At 46.6% G+C, this 15,003-nt stretch overlaps 2 protein-coding genes across 3 annotated transcripts; one reads left to right on the top strand and one right to left on the bottom strand.

The window, feature by feature from the left end:
- Positions 1-1,590: 1,590 nt before the first annotated feature.
- LOC120546402 (proline-, glutamic acid- and leucine-rich protein 1-like) lies at positions 1,591-3,156 on the bottom strand. The gene is made up of 5 exons (XM_039781327.1): positions 3,151-3,156; positions 2,925-3,024; positions 2,080-2,381; positions 1,835-1,954; positions 1,591-1,740 (listed from the first exon to the last, which is right to left on the bottom strand). Exons 1-5 carry the CDS (start codon positions 3,154-3,156, stop codon positions 1,591-1,593), a joined length of 678 nt encoding a protein of 225 aa, XP_039637261.1.
- Positions 3,157-13,173: 10,017 nt separating this feature from the next.
- LOC120546281 lies at positions 13,174-14,748 on the top strand. 2 transcript variants are annotated; one of them, XM_039781122.1, is made up of 4 exons: positions 13,174-13,447; positions 13,532-13,856; positions 13,960-14,205; positions 14,655-14,748. In XM_039781122.1, exons 1-4 carry the CDS (start codon positions 13,203-13,205, stop codon positions 14,694-14,696), a joined length of 858 nt encoding a protein of 285 aa, XP_039637056.1. In that variant the 5' UTR covers positions 13,174-13,202; the 3' UTR covers positions 14,697-14,748. The 2 variants fall into 2 exon arrangements, with proteins under 2 accessions (XP_039637056.1, XP_039637057.1); XM_039781123.1 differs by having other exon boundaries at positions 14,667-14,720.
- The last annotated feature ends 255 nt before the right edge of the window (positions 14,749-15,003 follow it).

Below are 15,003 nucleotides of genomic sequence, written 5' to 3'. Positions count from 1 at the left end.
GGAACGCCTGGAAGTGCATAGCACTGGCTCGCGTCCCTGAGGAGGCACGTTTTAGATAGAAAATTATTCATAGTTTTCATGAAATGTGAATACAGATTATTTGATCACAAGCCGTGAGAAACATGCAAGTACCTGGGATGAACCGGTTGAGGTGGAGGTGGAAGGACTCCAGAGACGTGGAGCCCCTCGCGCAGCGATAAACGGGCAGGCTGACCGGCCTTTGTCAGCCTGCCCGTCTGGTGCACAGCTGCACGCCCGGTGGGTCCTGGATGCGGCTGAGGTGGGGCCTCTGCGTCCTCCAAATTTCCTGGATGCGGAGAGCATCCAGCAACGGGATGTCCAGGGTGTTGTGCCCGGCTGGTCCGCCGAAGGTGTCGAGGAGTTCCTGGATGAGGAGTGTCGACTCCTCGGCTCCACGTGTCCGACGACGACAGTGGAGCCTCCACTCCTCCCTGGTGATCCTCCTGACGACCTCGGCGTCACTCAGGCCAACCATCCCGTGCTGCCCCTCCAGCTGGGACCGCTTAGCCTCAGTTAGACGGCGGGCATCTCCCGAGTCCACCTCGAAGATGCAGTGAGACAGCTGCCTCATGAAGGGGGCGTACAGCTCGTGGGTCTCTGTGGTGACACCTGATGCGAAGCGCCGCATCATTCATTACTATCAAGCGACTTTGAGTCTATGAAAAGCGCTATATAAATTAAATTTATTATTATGAGCATTACTATTAACAGTCTCAGTTTCACACCTGAAACAAGGCAGCTGTCTTCGACACGCCGTCTCGGCTGCAGCAGTCACGATCCACGTAGATCAGCTGGGGGGGATGTACCCCGGCGAGTCGGTACCGCCTCATCAACCCGACCGCCATGGGGGACAGGCCCTCGGTGCCCTCGGAGCAGGTGAGGACACTGATGAGGACCTGCCCGTGCTCGTTACCCACGTTGGTAACCCAGGCGGCCGTGTCTTCAGCGGTACCTGCAAGCTTTTTCGTCACCTTAAGGAGAGAGATTGTACATGTTATTGTGAGTCCATGAACACACAACTGTGCCGTAAAAGCAGCTCTATGAAAATATTAAACGGTCACAAACTTCACTTGCCTTCTTAGTGGAATCCATCTTTAGGATGGATCCCAAGGTGGACGTGATCCTGGCCTTGTACTCCTCCAGCCGCGTCAGGACGTCATGGCTGTAGACTGTCAACAGCCAGACGGCGGAGGGGAGAGGGGGCATCTGGGGTGGTGGTGGGAACTGCCCCCTCACCGTGCACAAGGCCAGGAACTGCTCGCACACGCCGCAGAGGTAGCTCTCCGCGATCCAGGCATCTGAGTGCGCCTCCCGCAGGGTGTTTGCACAGCCGGGAAGCACTGTTACCCAGAGTGCGAGACCTCAGCTGTACGACCACCCTAAGGTCACAGGACAGCCTGCAGAAACAAAACAAACAATGATATACAGCAAAACATATATACATACACCACACAATATGTTAAACATACACTGAGATTTCTTACTTGTACGTAAGTACAGCTGGGAATTGGCAGCTGTAGGTGGGGACAGCTGCCTGATGATGCCCTGTGACCACCCTCCGACCTCTCTTTACAACGACGGCACGTCTAGGTACTCAGTGGCCATGAGATACCAGCCGTCGATGTCCAGGACCCTCCCGGATGGTCTCTGTACAGCCCAGCCTTTGTCATGGTACCGGTGCACAAAGGCTGGGGGCACGTCAGCTGCAGATGCCAGATCCTGTGTGGCATCCACAGGAACAGCCGACATGCAAAGAAGGGGTCGGGGACGCGGGAGGCTGGGTGTAGATCGTCCGGGTCTGGGGTGGGTCTACCACCACGTTCAGCTCCTTGATGAGCTGGGACCTCCCCTTGCTGCTCCTGGTAAACAGCACCCGGCCGATCCACTGCTGCTGCTCCGCAGTGAGAACTGCCCGCCAGGACGCAGGCAGCAGCTGGAGAGATAACAACACAAACACACAGGACACTTTAATATCTAAAAGGAAAAACACTGTATGTTTGAGGGCAGCAGAGAGGCCTGATATGTTTTGACGGACATGTATATGTAATATGTTTTTACCTCAGAACTGCCAGCAGGAGACGGGGGAGGGAGGACGGCTGGCTCCGTCAACTCCTGCACTCCAGGTAGCGGGGGACTGGCAGCTCCAGGATGTGGCGCAGGAGCTGGTGTCTCGGCCGTCACCTCCATGGCTGCTGGAGGTTGCAGGGGCTCGTTGTGGTCCTGTGTGGCCTCCAGCAGCTCCTCATTCGTGGGCTCGTCCCCGGCAGAGACACCAGCCCCCTTCTGTGCTGCTGCTGCCACCGCTGAGGGGGGAGGAGGTGGATGCTGCGGGAGCGAGAGAGGGGCCTGTACGTCTGAGGCTTTAAGAGAAATAAAATGTTTCAGTAAAAATGTATAGACAGTACATTGCATATACTGTATATTCTTTGTAAAAAAAAAATTCAGTCCCACATTCAGCCAAGCTGCATACAAAAACTACTACTACTACTACTACTACTACTACTGAAGCTGAGAAAGCGGGGGCGAGACAAACTGACGATAACACATTACAGAGGTTGAGTGAGTGATGCAGACAGCAGACAGATTACACAGGTAACTAAAGTATGAAGAAGTAAATGTTACTCTACACATACAATGATTAGGGATTAATTATGATTGATTGGCCAGCATGTTGGTTAGTGATTTGAATGACAGGTGATTTGCCAGCATCTCGGTTAGTGATTTAAAATGACACCACGTAACCCGTTTTTGATTTAACACAAACCTACCTGTCGTTTTCCTCTCCTCCTCTGATTAGGGAAACAGTTTTAAGCAAAATAAATACAACGGTTAACAATGAATTCAAGCTTCATCGTCATAAACAATTTGCCAAATTGTAAAATATTACTTGACTGTTTACTTACACTTCTCCAAGTCAACTACCGCCTTGACCAGCTCTTCATCGGAGGGCTCCTGGGTGGAAGTGGAGGGAAAGAGCTGGTCTGAAGGGCTGGAAGGAAGAGGCTGTAATCACACAGAGAACAGAACTTTACAAAGTGATCCCAGGGAAAAACAATAGTATAAACATTTAACTTAGTATTTTGGACTTGCCTGGAAATGCAGGCTTGGGAATAATCTTTTTAATTTTGCCTGCATTTCCACCGCGAACCAGAGAACGCCGCCCTGAGACAAAGGCGAAGCGCGAGAACCAAGAGGTCTATAACAAAACACACAACAACATTTATAATGACACAACATTACAAACACATCCAGGTACATCAAACAGAGCGCTTTACACTGAAACACTTACTGTGAGGTACTCTTGGCTCTCTGGCCGTGCGCGAGACAGAAGCTGCTGCTGCTGCTGCTGCTGCTGGTGGTGGTGGTGCAAGTGGATGCAGCAGCAGTTGCGGTGGTGGATGCAGCAACAGCCCTGTCTCTCTGTCTGTCCCTGTTACGGACATATTGGACGGCGTTCTCCATCTGCGTGCCGGGAGCTGGCATCTTCCTCCGGAGGTAGTTGACAAATCTGCACAAATCAGACAATTTTTCACATAAAATGTTCACAGTACAGACAGGTGCTCGAGTACGGCAGCTATATTTCTAATGGAAATAATGTTTTAACAAATTACCGGATCTTTTGGAGTCCTCAGACTCGTACAGGCTCTGCAGGGTCTCAAATTTAAAGTCCCCGAAGCCAACAAGTGCCTGTCCCTCCTGCCGGGCTGGAGGGACTTCACCCCCGCCCTCCTCGACGCGCCCGCTGGAACCTGACTGCCTCCGCAAAGCGTCAAGTACGCGCGGAGTAGCGGGTGAAAGCATCCTGTAAATTCACCAAGGGAGGTTAAAATTGTCATCAGATCATCCCTCTTTAAATTGTTTTGTATGACTCAGACTGAAGTACTACACCTTGTTGGCCATCAGCGGGGACTGAGACCCTGTCCTCTCGGCTCCCTTCTGGTGGGAGGCCACCAGATTGATGCTGTAGCGCCCACGTCATTCTCCAGCAGCCAGTGGAAGGTCTTCCCCTGGTATTTCCCAAACTGGACCTTCCACCGGCTCAGGATGAGGGTGGCGTTTGTGGTGTCGCCACCCCTCGGAGTTGACGTGGGCCCAGGCCTCCGCATCCACCTCCTGCCGCTGGCCTGTAGGGGCCTGGGCTGCAGATGGGCGGGGGACAGTATACAAAGGGCCCGGCCGGGGCCTTCAACAAAAGGGTCCCGTTAGGGGCCCTTCTGAAAATAGGATTCTCCATCTACATAAATAAATTAACATTAGCTGAATACTGCAGTAGATATTTCAACATAAAAGAAAGAAATAAATAGGTACTTACAGTAAATAAGAAGAACGATGAAGATGTCTGAATGTATAACACAGAGGATAACACAGTTAGCACACACTCATCCCTATATTTACAACTGCACTATTTCATTCTTTAATTCTTTTTAATCGGAGCAGTTTCATGACATTATCACAGATACTCCACATATCTTTTATATATAAAAATAAAATTTAGTACTTAGCGGCTAGCTAACATGCTGACCCAGGTAATAGTCTATAACACTGTGGCTAACAACAAACACTCCCCAAAAGGACTGTAAAAACAGTGTGACTAATGTCAGACAGAAATATGAGTTTGCTAACTGTACTTAATACTGTACTGTCTGTACTGTCAACAACACTGGTTAACAACAATCAGATATTCCCCAAAGGACCGTAAAACACAGCGTTAAGTCGGTGTGACTGATGTCAGACATCGATATGAGTTTCTACAGTGCTCTGTGCTCATATTTAATACAAATATTAACAAGTGTCTACCTCCGTGAGTGTCACTGTCGGGTCCCCGTTAGCCAAACAGCGCTACTGTAGCTACGGTACAGTACGTCAACAACACTGGTTAACAACACTCAGATATTCCCCAAAGGACCGTAAAACACAGCGTTAAGTCGGCGTGAGCAACGTCAGACAGTGATACGAGTTTCGACAGTGCTCTGCATTAATATTTAATAGAAATACGAAGGACCGTTTACTCACTCGACTGTCGACGTCAGGTCCGTAATGTGAATGACGGGGCTCGCTAAGCGAGAATCCAAGATGGAGGATGACATTTTTCAATCGGCAAGAATTGAGCCTTCTGATTGGATGAAGTCGGGAGCAAAAAACCGGACTCGTGTGATTGGTTCTGGACCTTGAACTCGATCAAAACGCACCTTCTCTGATTTGTGGAAACTCGGAACACTTGGAACAGAGAAGAAACGCACCCAGAGCGTAAACCTATAACATGCACAAAAAAAGATATATAACACAATAAAAGAAAGGGAAAAAGCCAAAAAGCTGGCCATACTTGGCGTAGGCGTACGTCAATGTCTGCCGGCGGGGTTTGCTCCCAGTTGGTGGCCCCTCAGCAGCCTCTGCCGCCTTCCTCTTCCTGTAGGCTTTATACCTGGGATGGTTGGTGATGGCGAGATGAAGCCTCATGAAGCATTGGAGTTTTCCAGCAAATTGGTTTCGCAAAAAGGGTTCATTTCTCTGGGCTTCTTTTGCTTACATAACCACCAGTTAGCCAAAGAGTTTAAAACAGACAGATATATTACATATGATCTAGTGATCTGTGATACACTGTATCAGAGATGTGTTTTTGACAGTATTTTGCACCGAAATAACAACGAAGAAAAAATCCATTTCCACCAATACACCTAATCTGAATCCATTTATATCAATACAGTGTATATTTTCTTTTGGTATAATATAATCAACATAACTGTATGCCTCGGCACACAACGTAACATCACTAATGTTTTGGTGGTCCAGGAAGAGGAGGAAGACACAGGAGGAGTGCTGGCGGTGGAGGAGTGGGGAGTAGGCCTCCAGATGAGGGTCCTGGCTGCTCCCCCATCTGGAGCAAGAGGAGGAGACAGTTTTCTTGTTGAGGGGCCGGGCTGCTCCTCAGGGACATCAAATTGAAAGGGCTGTCCTTGTCCCGCCTGTACACAGGACAGCCCTTTTGCTGGAGGGAGAGCCTGGACATCCACAACGCCATGTTGCCTGCAGCAGCACGCACCCCCCCTCCGGTCTTTGGTGCAGGTGAACCTGGAAGATGAACATAGGCTGTTGTTAGGCTCTTGAGCTTTCATCAAAAGATAAATCACAGTACATATTACAACAAATCAACACAGCTTCACGTTAAACTCTTACCAGTGGGACAGGGTCCTCTGATTGAGCTCATAGAGCTGGATGTCCGTCTGAGACATCAGCCTCCTATGTATTGTTTTGTTTTTGTTATCGTAATTAAGAATAACATCTTTTGCTTCCAATGTACTTTCGTGGTTCTTTTGAATATTTAAATAGTTTTAAATTTTTTTTTTCCAGAACGCCACAGAATACCGACACTTCCAGAATAGATGTATAATAGTTTCTAGGGCTGTGCTTGATTGAAGAAATTCTTAGTGGACTAACACTCATTCAATTGAATCGACTAATCGATTAGTTGATTTAATCGACAGATCTGTAAATCTGAGTTTCTCCACAAAGAGTCATGCAAAAGCACCACTTTAATTCTTGTGTTTACCAGAGATGTGCTCGTACGTTTCTTGGAAATAAGTCATTCAGCATGAAAAAAGCATAAAACATGACTAATCGACTAAAGAAATCTAAGTCGACTAAGACCAAAATGACCGATTAGTGGACTAATCGACTAAGAGGGAGCAGCCCTAATAGTTTCTTCTTCAATTTTACAAAATTCATATTTATTATCCACAGCCACAAATTTAGTATGATAAATATTGTGCAGTATTTTAAAATGTTCTTTCAGTTTATTGGGGATACCAAATGTGTAATCGGTAGAAGCCATGTTGATTCCCAGTGAGAATACAAAGAGTTCCAAACAAATTTCCCCGTGGTATGTTTTTCATTTTTTTTAAGTTTTGACTTTTTTTTATTCCATCAACAAAGAAGGTTGGATCCAATTCTTGCAATTCTTGTCTCTCAGAGTGACATTTCATTAGTTGAAAAATTCCACTAGGTATAGCATTTATTACCATTTGGTATTCTTTTTGGGTGATAGGGAAGATTTTAGATCTAAGAAATTCCTCATAACTAAGAAGTTGAGCTTCATTTTGTAAGTCTGCAAGAAAAATTACATTCCTATCAACCCAATGTGGTAGATATAAAGACTTATTCTTTCTTGTTATGAACTCATTGTTCCATATAATAGTTCTGTGTGGAGAAAGATTAAGTATAAAGCATAATTTTGCAGCGTTAAGCCTGGTGATGAAATTTAGATAAGCATCCTCTCTTTCTTTTCTTTTTAAAAGCTGTAGGTGACGGTATTTCCAGGGAGGGCTATCTCGGGACATATAGGCCCGACAGACCAGTCTACGTTTGGATTCTCCTGCTTACGACAACAATTTCAACTGTTGTCACACATCTTAAAAAAAACAAATGGGAAAGTGGGTTTATCAATAAAATTAATATAATAACATTAACAACTTTGTGTAGCTGTAAAGAGCCTATAGGCTATTGTAAAAACTTACTTAAATCACCTAGCCTACCTGATGTTGGACCGTCACTCGGAAGACCCCGTTGTTACTGTAGCCTATGCTATCTTTCGATTGTAGGCCTACAGAAATAACTACGAGGAAAATGAAAAGGATATTTGTTGTTCTTCAGTTCGAGTTGTTGACAGAAGAAAAGCCATCGCGGCCTCTTCTGTAACTAATTCTCCGGAGGAGAAACAGACGATAGTGGGAAATGTACTGCACTAAATATATACTGAATTGATTACAGCAAAGACAACGTCGGCAGTATTGCGACGCAAAATAGGCTACAGAATATTTTGTTCTGTATTGACAGGTGCAATATTTGAAAATCGGTAATTATTTATTATTATTATTATTATTTTTAAAATGACATGTATATCTGCAATATGTCAAAACCTAGAGACTTTCAAACATCAAAATGTTATTTATTAAATGTATTCGTGTCAACATTTGTTTGTAAACATCTTTTCGTAGGCTATTCTATTTTGTCGGAAACGTGAAAAATAGGCGTGCGGTTCGGCAGTGTGCAAGCTCCTAAACCTGTTAACATGGGAGCGAAATAATATAGTGGGGGGTCTGGGTGTCCTCCCCAGGGGAAGTTTGGAGCATCAACGACTTCATTTTCTGCATTTTGGATACACTTTTATGCACCAATTTACGGTGGAAATTCCTTTATTTAGCCTTTGTGGAAAAGAAAAACACAGATGACAATTCAAAATATATCAAAAATATAATGGAAAGTAGCCTATGTTGTTGCGTGTCATTGGGCATTTTAAGTGGGTATATGGAAATCCTGGAGCTTTCTTAAGTGGGTATACTGAGCCAATTGCACGAGTCTGGTTTTTGCATCCAATCAGATGGCTCATTTTGTGCCAATTTATAAATCTCAAGCCGCCATGTTGTATTTAAGTTTACCGAGGTCAGTCTGCATTTCGGAGCCGAGAACGACGAGTTTGTAAGTAGGCCTAGCCTAGCCTCTAACATTCTTTTGTATTCTTCTTAAATATTAGTGCAAAACGCCGTAAACCTGTCCGGCATTAGTTGCACTGAGTTAACGACATGTTTTGCGGCAAGTTTACTTTCAGTGGAGTTAAAATTGCAATGTATTTCTCTCTGTAAACCGTGGAAAGTAGGCTAATTGCCTAGTAGCAGGACATTTAGCTGCTGTAGCTGAAGACGTCATCCACCCCTCGGACTTCTTTGCCCTGTGTGTCTACCCCCTCTGCTGGCCGTGAGCAGGTAACCAAAATCTATGATATAACAGGACAACATAGTCAGATTACAGGATATTCTGTATACTCAGATCTTAATGTCATAAATACCAAAAAAAAAGAAGCATAAAACCCTTTTTTTCAGAGCAGTTTATTCACATTATTACCGATGTTCTGACATGTTTTTTTTATTTATGAAATGTACGCTATATCAAGTGGTTGAACGTGATGTGAGTTAAATATATAGGCCTACAACAATCTGATTTAGCAGCTGTCATTAGCTCTACTGACTGTTGAATTACCCAGCGGAGGTCGGTCAAAGACGGACACATTGAAATACTTTGTTGAATACTTGAATAGCCTACTTTTTCAGAACAAGTTTCGGTCCTCTTCACATCTTTAACGACAAAATTAAAACTTAAAATTAAAAAATAAATAATAATTATAAGACACAAAACATGCAGGGAAACCTCTTCTTTTTGGAAGACGGCACATATTTAGCGTGAAACGATGACAACGAGAAGTTTGTTTGAAGTTTACAGCCGCGGTGTTGGCTGTCATCCGAACTTTAGTAACGTAATGTTGCCGAATCATAAGAGGGGTTGCACAATAAAACAGACCAACGTTACAGTTATATTTCATCGACAGAATATCTTCATAGGACTGAGGAGTGCGGGTATTCTAGACATTGTTTTAGTGACTTTAACCACCGGAAAATATCAGTTTGGGTGAATTTTAATGCGAAACAATAGATTGTTTTCCTATGAAAACCGAGTCATAACTTTTACCTTTTTGGCATAGATTCTATGGGTACCGTTTCTCCACAAGACTCTAAAGATGTAACATGTTTTCTAGAGAACATTTGAGATAAGGATTGGCGAATATAACAAGTTTGAGAGTAGAAAAACCTGAGGACAGGAGAGTCATAAAAGATCATATGGATCATATTTTGCGGTAGTTTCTCCGAGATGACAATTTTAGAAGTGATTTTTGAGTTTTTAAGAGACTCCACTCTGCTGCCCTGCCGCTCTACCGCTCTGCAGCAGCGCCGGCAAGCGCGTACGAAGCGCCCGCCGCTAGCGCTACTTACCGCGCACCAGTAATCTCCAGAAATCTTCATAAATTCATAGAACAAATCATAAAATCAAAAATTAGGAACGCTTCACGAAGCGTTGGTCATCCTTGCGCAGAACTTCTGGGTGCGTTTCTTCTCTGTTCCAAGTGTTCCGAGTTTCCCACAACAACAGAGAAGGTGCGTTTTGATCGAGTTCAAGGTCCAGAACCAATCACACGAGTCCGGTTTTTTGCTCCCGACTTCATCCAATCAGAAGGCTCAATTCTTGCCGATTGAAAAATGTCATCCTCCATCTTGGATTCTCGCTTAGCGAGCCCCGTCATTCACATTACGGACCTGACGTCGACAGTCGAGTGAGTAAACGGTCCTTCATATTTCTATTAAATATTAATGCAGAGCACTGTCGAAACTCGTATCACTGTCTGACGTTGCTCACGCCGACTTAACGCTGTGTTTTACGGTCCTTACGGGGAATATCTGTGTGTTGTTAACCAGTGTTGTTGACGTACTGTACCGTAGCCACAGTAGCGCTGTTTGGCTAACGGGGACCCGACAGTGACACTCACGGAGGTAGACACTTGTTAATATTTGTATTAAATATGAGCGCAGAGCACTGTAGAAACTCATATCGATGTCTGACATCAGTCACACCGACTTAACGCTGTGTTTTACGGTCCTTTGGGGAATATCTGAGTGTTGTTAACCAGTGTTGTTGACAGTACAGACAGTACAGTATTAAGTACAGTTAGCAAACTCATATTTCTGTCTGACATTAGTCACACTGTTTTTACAGTCCTTTTGGGGAGTGTTTGTTGTTAGCCACAGTGTTATAGACTATTACCTGGGTCAGCATGTTAGCTAGCCGCTAAGTACTAAATTTTATTTTTTATATATAAAAGATGTCGTGATATCTTACCTAACGGGACCCTTCTGCTGAAGGCTTCGGCCGGGGCCCTTGCAATACGGCCCCGGCCATCTGGCAGCCAGGCCCCCTACAGGGCCAAGAAGCCAGAGGAGGTGGATGCGGAGGCCTGGGCCCACGTCAACTCCGAGGGTGGCGACACCACAAACGCCACCCTCATCCTGAGCCGGTGGAAGGTCCAGTTTGGGAAATACCAGGGGAAGACCTTCCACTGGCTGCTGGAGAATGACGTGGGCTACAGCATCAATCTGGTGGCCTCCCACCAGAAGGAGCGAGAGAGGACAGGGTCTCAGTCCCCGCTGATGGCCAACAAGGTGTAGTACTTCAGTCTGAGTCATACAAAACAATTTAAAGAGGGATGATCTGATGACAATTTTAACCTCCCTTGGTGAATTTACAGGATGCTTTCACCCGCTACTCGGCGGTACCCCTGACTTTGCGGAGGCAGTCAGGTTCCAGCGGGCGTTCGAGGAGGCGGGTGAAGTCCCTCCAGCCCGGGCAGGAGGGACAGGCACTTGTTGGCTTCGGGGACTTTAAATTTGAGACCCTGCAGAGCCTGTACGAGTCTGGGGACTCCAAAAGATCCGTAATTTGTTAAAACATTATTTCCATTAGAAATATAGCTGCCGTACTGAGCACCTGTCTGTACTGTGAACATTTTATGTGAAAAATTGTCTGATTTGTGCAGATTTGTCAACTACCTCCGGAGGAAGATGCCAGCTCCCGGCACGCAGATGGAGAACGCCGTCCAATATGTCCGTAACAGGGACAGACAGAGAGACAGGGCTGTTGCTGCATCCACCACCGCAACTGCTGCTGCATCCACTTGCACCACCACCACCAGCAGCAGCAGCAGCAGCAGCCAAGCCTCTGTCTCGGCCGCAAGCCAGAGAGCCAAGAGTACCTCACAGTAAGTGTTTCAGTGTAAAGCGCTCTGTTTGATGTACCTGGATGTGTTTGTAATGTTGTGTCATTATAAATGTTGTTGTGTGTTTTTGTTATAGACCTCTTGGTTCTGCGCTTGCGGCCTTTGTCTCAGGGCGGCGTTCTCTGTCTGCGGTGGAAATGCAGGCAAAATTAAAAAAGATTATTCCCAAGCCTGCATTTCCAGGCAAGTCCAAAATACTAAGTTAAATGTTTATACTATTGTTTTCCCTGGGATCACTTTGTAAAGTTCTGTTCTCTGTGTGATTACAGCCTCTTCCTTCCAGCCCTTCAGACCAGCTCTTCCCTCCACTTCCACCCAGGAGCCCTCCGATGAAGAGCTGGTCAAGGCGGTAGTTGACTTGGAGAAGTGTAAGTAAACAGTCAAGTAATATTTTACAATTTGGCAAATTGTTTATGACGATGAAGCTTGAATTCATTGTTAACCGTTGTATTTATTTTGCTTAAAACTGTTTCCCTAATCAGAGGAGGAGAGGAAAACGACAGGTAGGTTTGTGTTAAATCAAAAACGGGTTACGTGGTGTCATTTTAAATCACTAACCGAGATGCTGGCAAATCACCTGTCATTCAAATCACTAACCAACATGCTGGCCAATCAATCATAATTAATCCCTAATCATTGTATGTGTAGAGTAACATTTACTTCTTCATACTTTAGTTACCTGTGTAATCTGTCTGCTGTCTGCATCACTCACTCAACCTCTGTAATGTGTTATCGTCAGTTTGTCTCGCCCCCGCTTTCTCAGCTTCAGTAGTAGTAGTAGTAGTAGTAGTAGTAGTTTTTGTATGCAGCTTGGCTGAATGTGGGCCTGAATTTTTTTTTACAAAGAATATACAGTATATGCAATGTACTGTCTATACATTTTTACTGAAACATTTTATTTCCCTTAAAGCCTCAGACGTACAGGCCCCTCTCTCGCTCCCGCAGCATCCACCTCCTCCCCCCTCAGCGGTGGCAGCAGCAGCACTGGTGTCTCTGCCGGGGACGAGCCCACGAATGAGGAGCTGCTGGAGGCCACACAGGACCACAACGAGCCCCTGCAACCTCCAGCAGCCATGGAGGTGACGGCCGAGACACCAGCTCCTGCGCCACATCCTGGAGCTGCCAGTCCCCCGCCACCTGGAGTGCAGGAGTTGACGGAGCCAGCCGTCGTCCCTCCCCCGTCTCCTGCTGGCAGTTCTGAGGTAAAAACATATTACATATACATGTCCGTCAAAACATATCAGGCCTCTCTGCTGCCCTCAAACATACAGTGTTTTTCCTTTTAGATATTAAAGTGTCCTGCGTGTTTGTGTTGTTATCTCTCCAGCTGCTGCCTGCGTCCTGGCGGGCAGTTCTCACTGCGGAGCAGCAGCAGTGGATCGGCGGGGCGGTACGGGGACAACAGCAACAGGAGGTCCCAGCTCATCAAGGAGCTGAACGTATGGTGGTACCCTCCCCCAGACCCGGCCGATCTACACCCAGCCTCCCGGCCCCCGACCCCTTCTTTGCATGTCGGCTGTTCCTGTGGATGCCACACAGGATCTGGCATCTGCAGCTGACGTGCCCCCAGCCTTTGTGCACCGGTACCATGACAAAGGCTGGGCTGTACAGGACCATCCGGAGGGTCCTGGACATCGACGGCTGGTATCTCATGGCCACTGAGTACCTAGAGTGCCGTCGGTGTAAGAAGAAGGTCGGAGGGTGGTCACAGGGCATCATCAGGCAGCTGTCCCCCACCTACAGCTGCCAATTCCCAGCTGTACTTACGTACAAGTAAGAAATCTCAGTGTATGTTTAACATATTGTGTGGTGTATGTATATGTTTTGCTGTATATCATGTTTGTTTTGTTTCTGCAGGCTGTCCTGTGACCTTAGGGTGGTCGTACAGCTGAGGTCTCGCACTCTGGGTAACAGTGCTTCTCGGCTGTGCAACACCCTGCGGGAGGCGCACTCAGATGCCTGGATGCGGAGAGCTATCGCGTACCTCGGCGTGTGCGAGCAGTTCCTGGCCTTGTGCACGGTGAGGGGGCAGTTCCCACCACCACCCCAGATGCCCCCTCTCCCCTCCGCCGTCTGGCTGTTGACAGTCTACAGCCATGACGTCCTGACGCGGCTGGAGGAGTACAAGGCCAGGATCACGTCCACCTTGGGATCCATCCTAAAGATGGATTCCACTAAGAAGGCAAGTGAAGTTTGTGACCGTTTAATATTTTCATAGAGCTGCTTTTACGGCACAGTTGTGTGTTCATGGACTCACAATAACATGTACAATCTCTCTCCTTAAGGTGACGAAAAAGCTTGCAGGTACCGCTGAAGACACGGCCGCCTGGGTTACCAACGTGGGTAACGAGCACGGGCAGGTCCTCATCAGTGTCCTCACCTGCTCCGAGGGCACCGAGGGCCTGTCCCCCATGGCGGTCGGGTTGATGAGGCGGTACCGACTCGCCGGGGTACATCCCCCCCAGCTGATCTACGTGGATCGTGACTGCTGCAGCCGAGACGGCGTGTCGAAGACAGCTGCCTTGTTTCAGGTGTGAAACTGAGACTGTTAATAGTAATGCTCATAATAATAAATTGAATTTATATAGCGCTTTTCATAGACTCAAAGTCGCTTGATAGTAATGACAATAGTAATGATAATGATAGTAACGCTTGATAATAGCTTTCATTATCATCATTATTATATTATGGACTATTATGTATACTTTTGAAGATGATTATAACATCATGAACACTGTACTTACATACATATATACTGTGTGTGTGTATATCTATCTATCTATCTATCTATCTATCTATATGTATGTATATGTGTGTGTGTATATCTATCTATCTATCTATCTATCTATCTATATGTATGTATATGTGTGTGTGTGTATGTTATAAAAATTAAACCACATTATGTTTCTTCTGTCACAGGAGTGGGGACAGCTCGTGGTGAGACTGGACATCTGGCACCTGATGCGGCGCTTCGCATCAGGTGTCACCACAGAGACCCACGAGCTGTACGCCCCCTTCATGAGGCAGCTGTCTCACTGCATCTTCGAGGTGGACTCGTGAGATGCCCGCCGTCTAACTGAGGCTAAGCGGTCCCAGCTGGAGGGGCAGCACGGGATGGTTGGCCTGAGTGACGCCGAGGTCGTCAGGAGGATCACCAGGGAGGAGTGGAGGCTCCACTGTCGTCGTCGGACACGTGGAGCCGAGGAGTCGACACTCCTCATCCAGGAACTCCTCGACACCTTCGGCGGACCAGCCGGGCACAACACCCTGGACATCCCGTTGCTGGATGCTCTCCGCATCCAGGAAATTTGGAGGACGCAGAGGCCCCA

Source organism: Perca fluviatilis, chromosome 18 (genome assembly GCF_010015445.1).
Source record: "Perca fluviatilis chromosome 18, GENO_Pfluv_1.0, whole genome shotgun sequence".
Taxonomy (NCBI): Eukaryota; Metazoa; Chordata; class Actinopteri; order Perciformes; family Percidae; genus Perca; species Perca fluviatilis.
The sequence above is the reverse complement of the archived record's forward strand: the minus strand, read 5'-3'. Positions and strand labels throughout refer to the sequence as shown.

Excerpts from the sequence above, each read along its gene's own strand:
- LOC120546402 (XM_039781327.1), bottom strand. Across the intron at positions 1,955-2,079 it reads CTCCTGCTGGCAGTTCTGAG|CTGCTGCCTGCGTCCTGGCG; the intron begins GTAAAAACATAT and ends TTATCTCTCCAG. Across the intron at positions 1,741-1,834 it reads TCAAGGAGCTGAACGTGGTG|GATCTGGCATCTGCAGCTGA; the intron begins GTAGACCCACCC and ends GATGCCACACAG.
- LOC120546281 (XM_039781122.1), top strand. The coding sequence starts at position 13,203 with ATGCCACACAGGATCTGGCATCTGCAGCTGACGTGCCCCCAGCCTTTG. Across the intron at positions 13,448-13,531 it reads CCAGCTGTACTTACGTACAA|GCTGTCCTGTGACCTTAGGG; the intron begins GTAAGAAATCTC and ends TTGTTTCTGCAG. Across the intron at positions 14,206-14,654 it reads AGACAGCTGCCTTGTTTCAG|GTGTCACCACAGAGACCCAC; the intron begins GTGTGAAACTGA and ends GCTTCGCATCAG.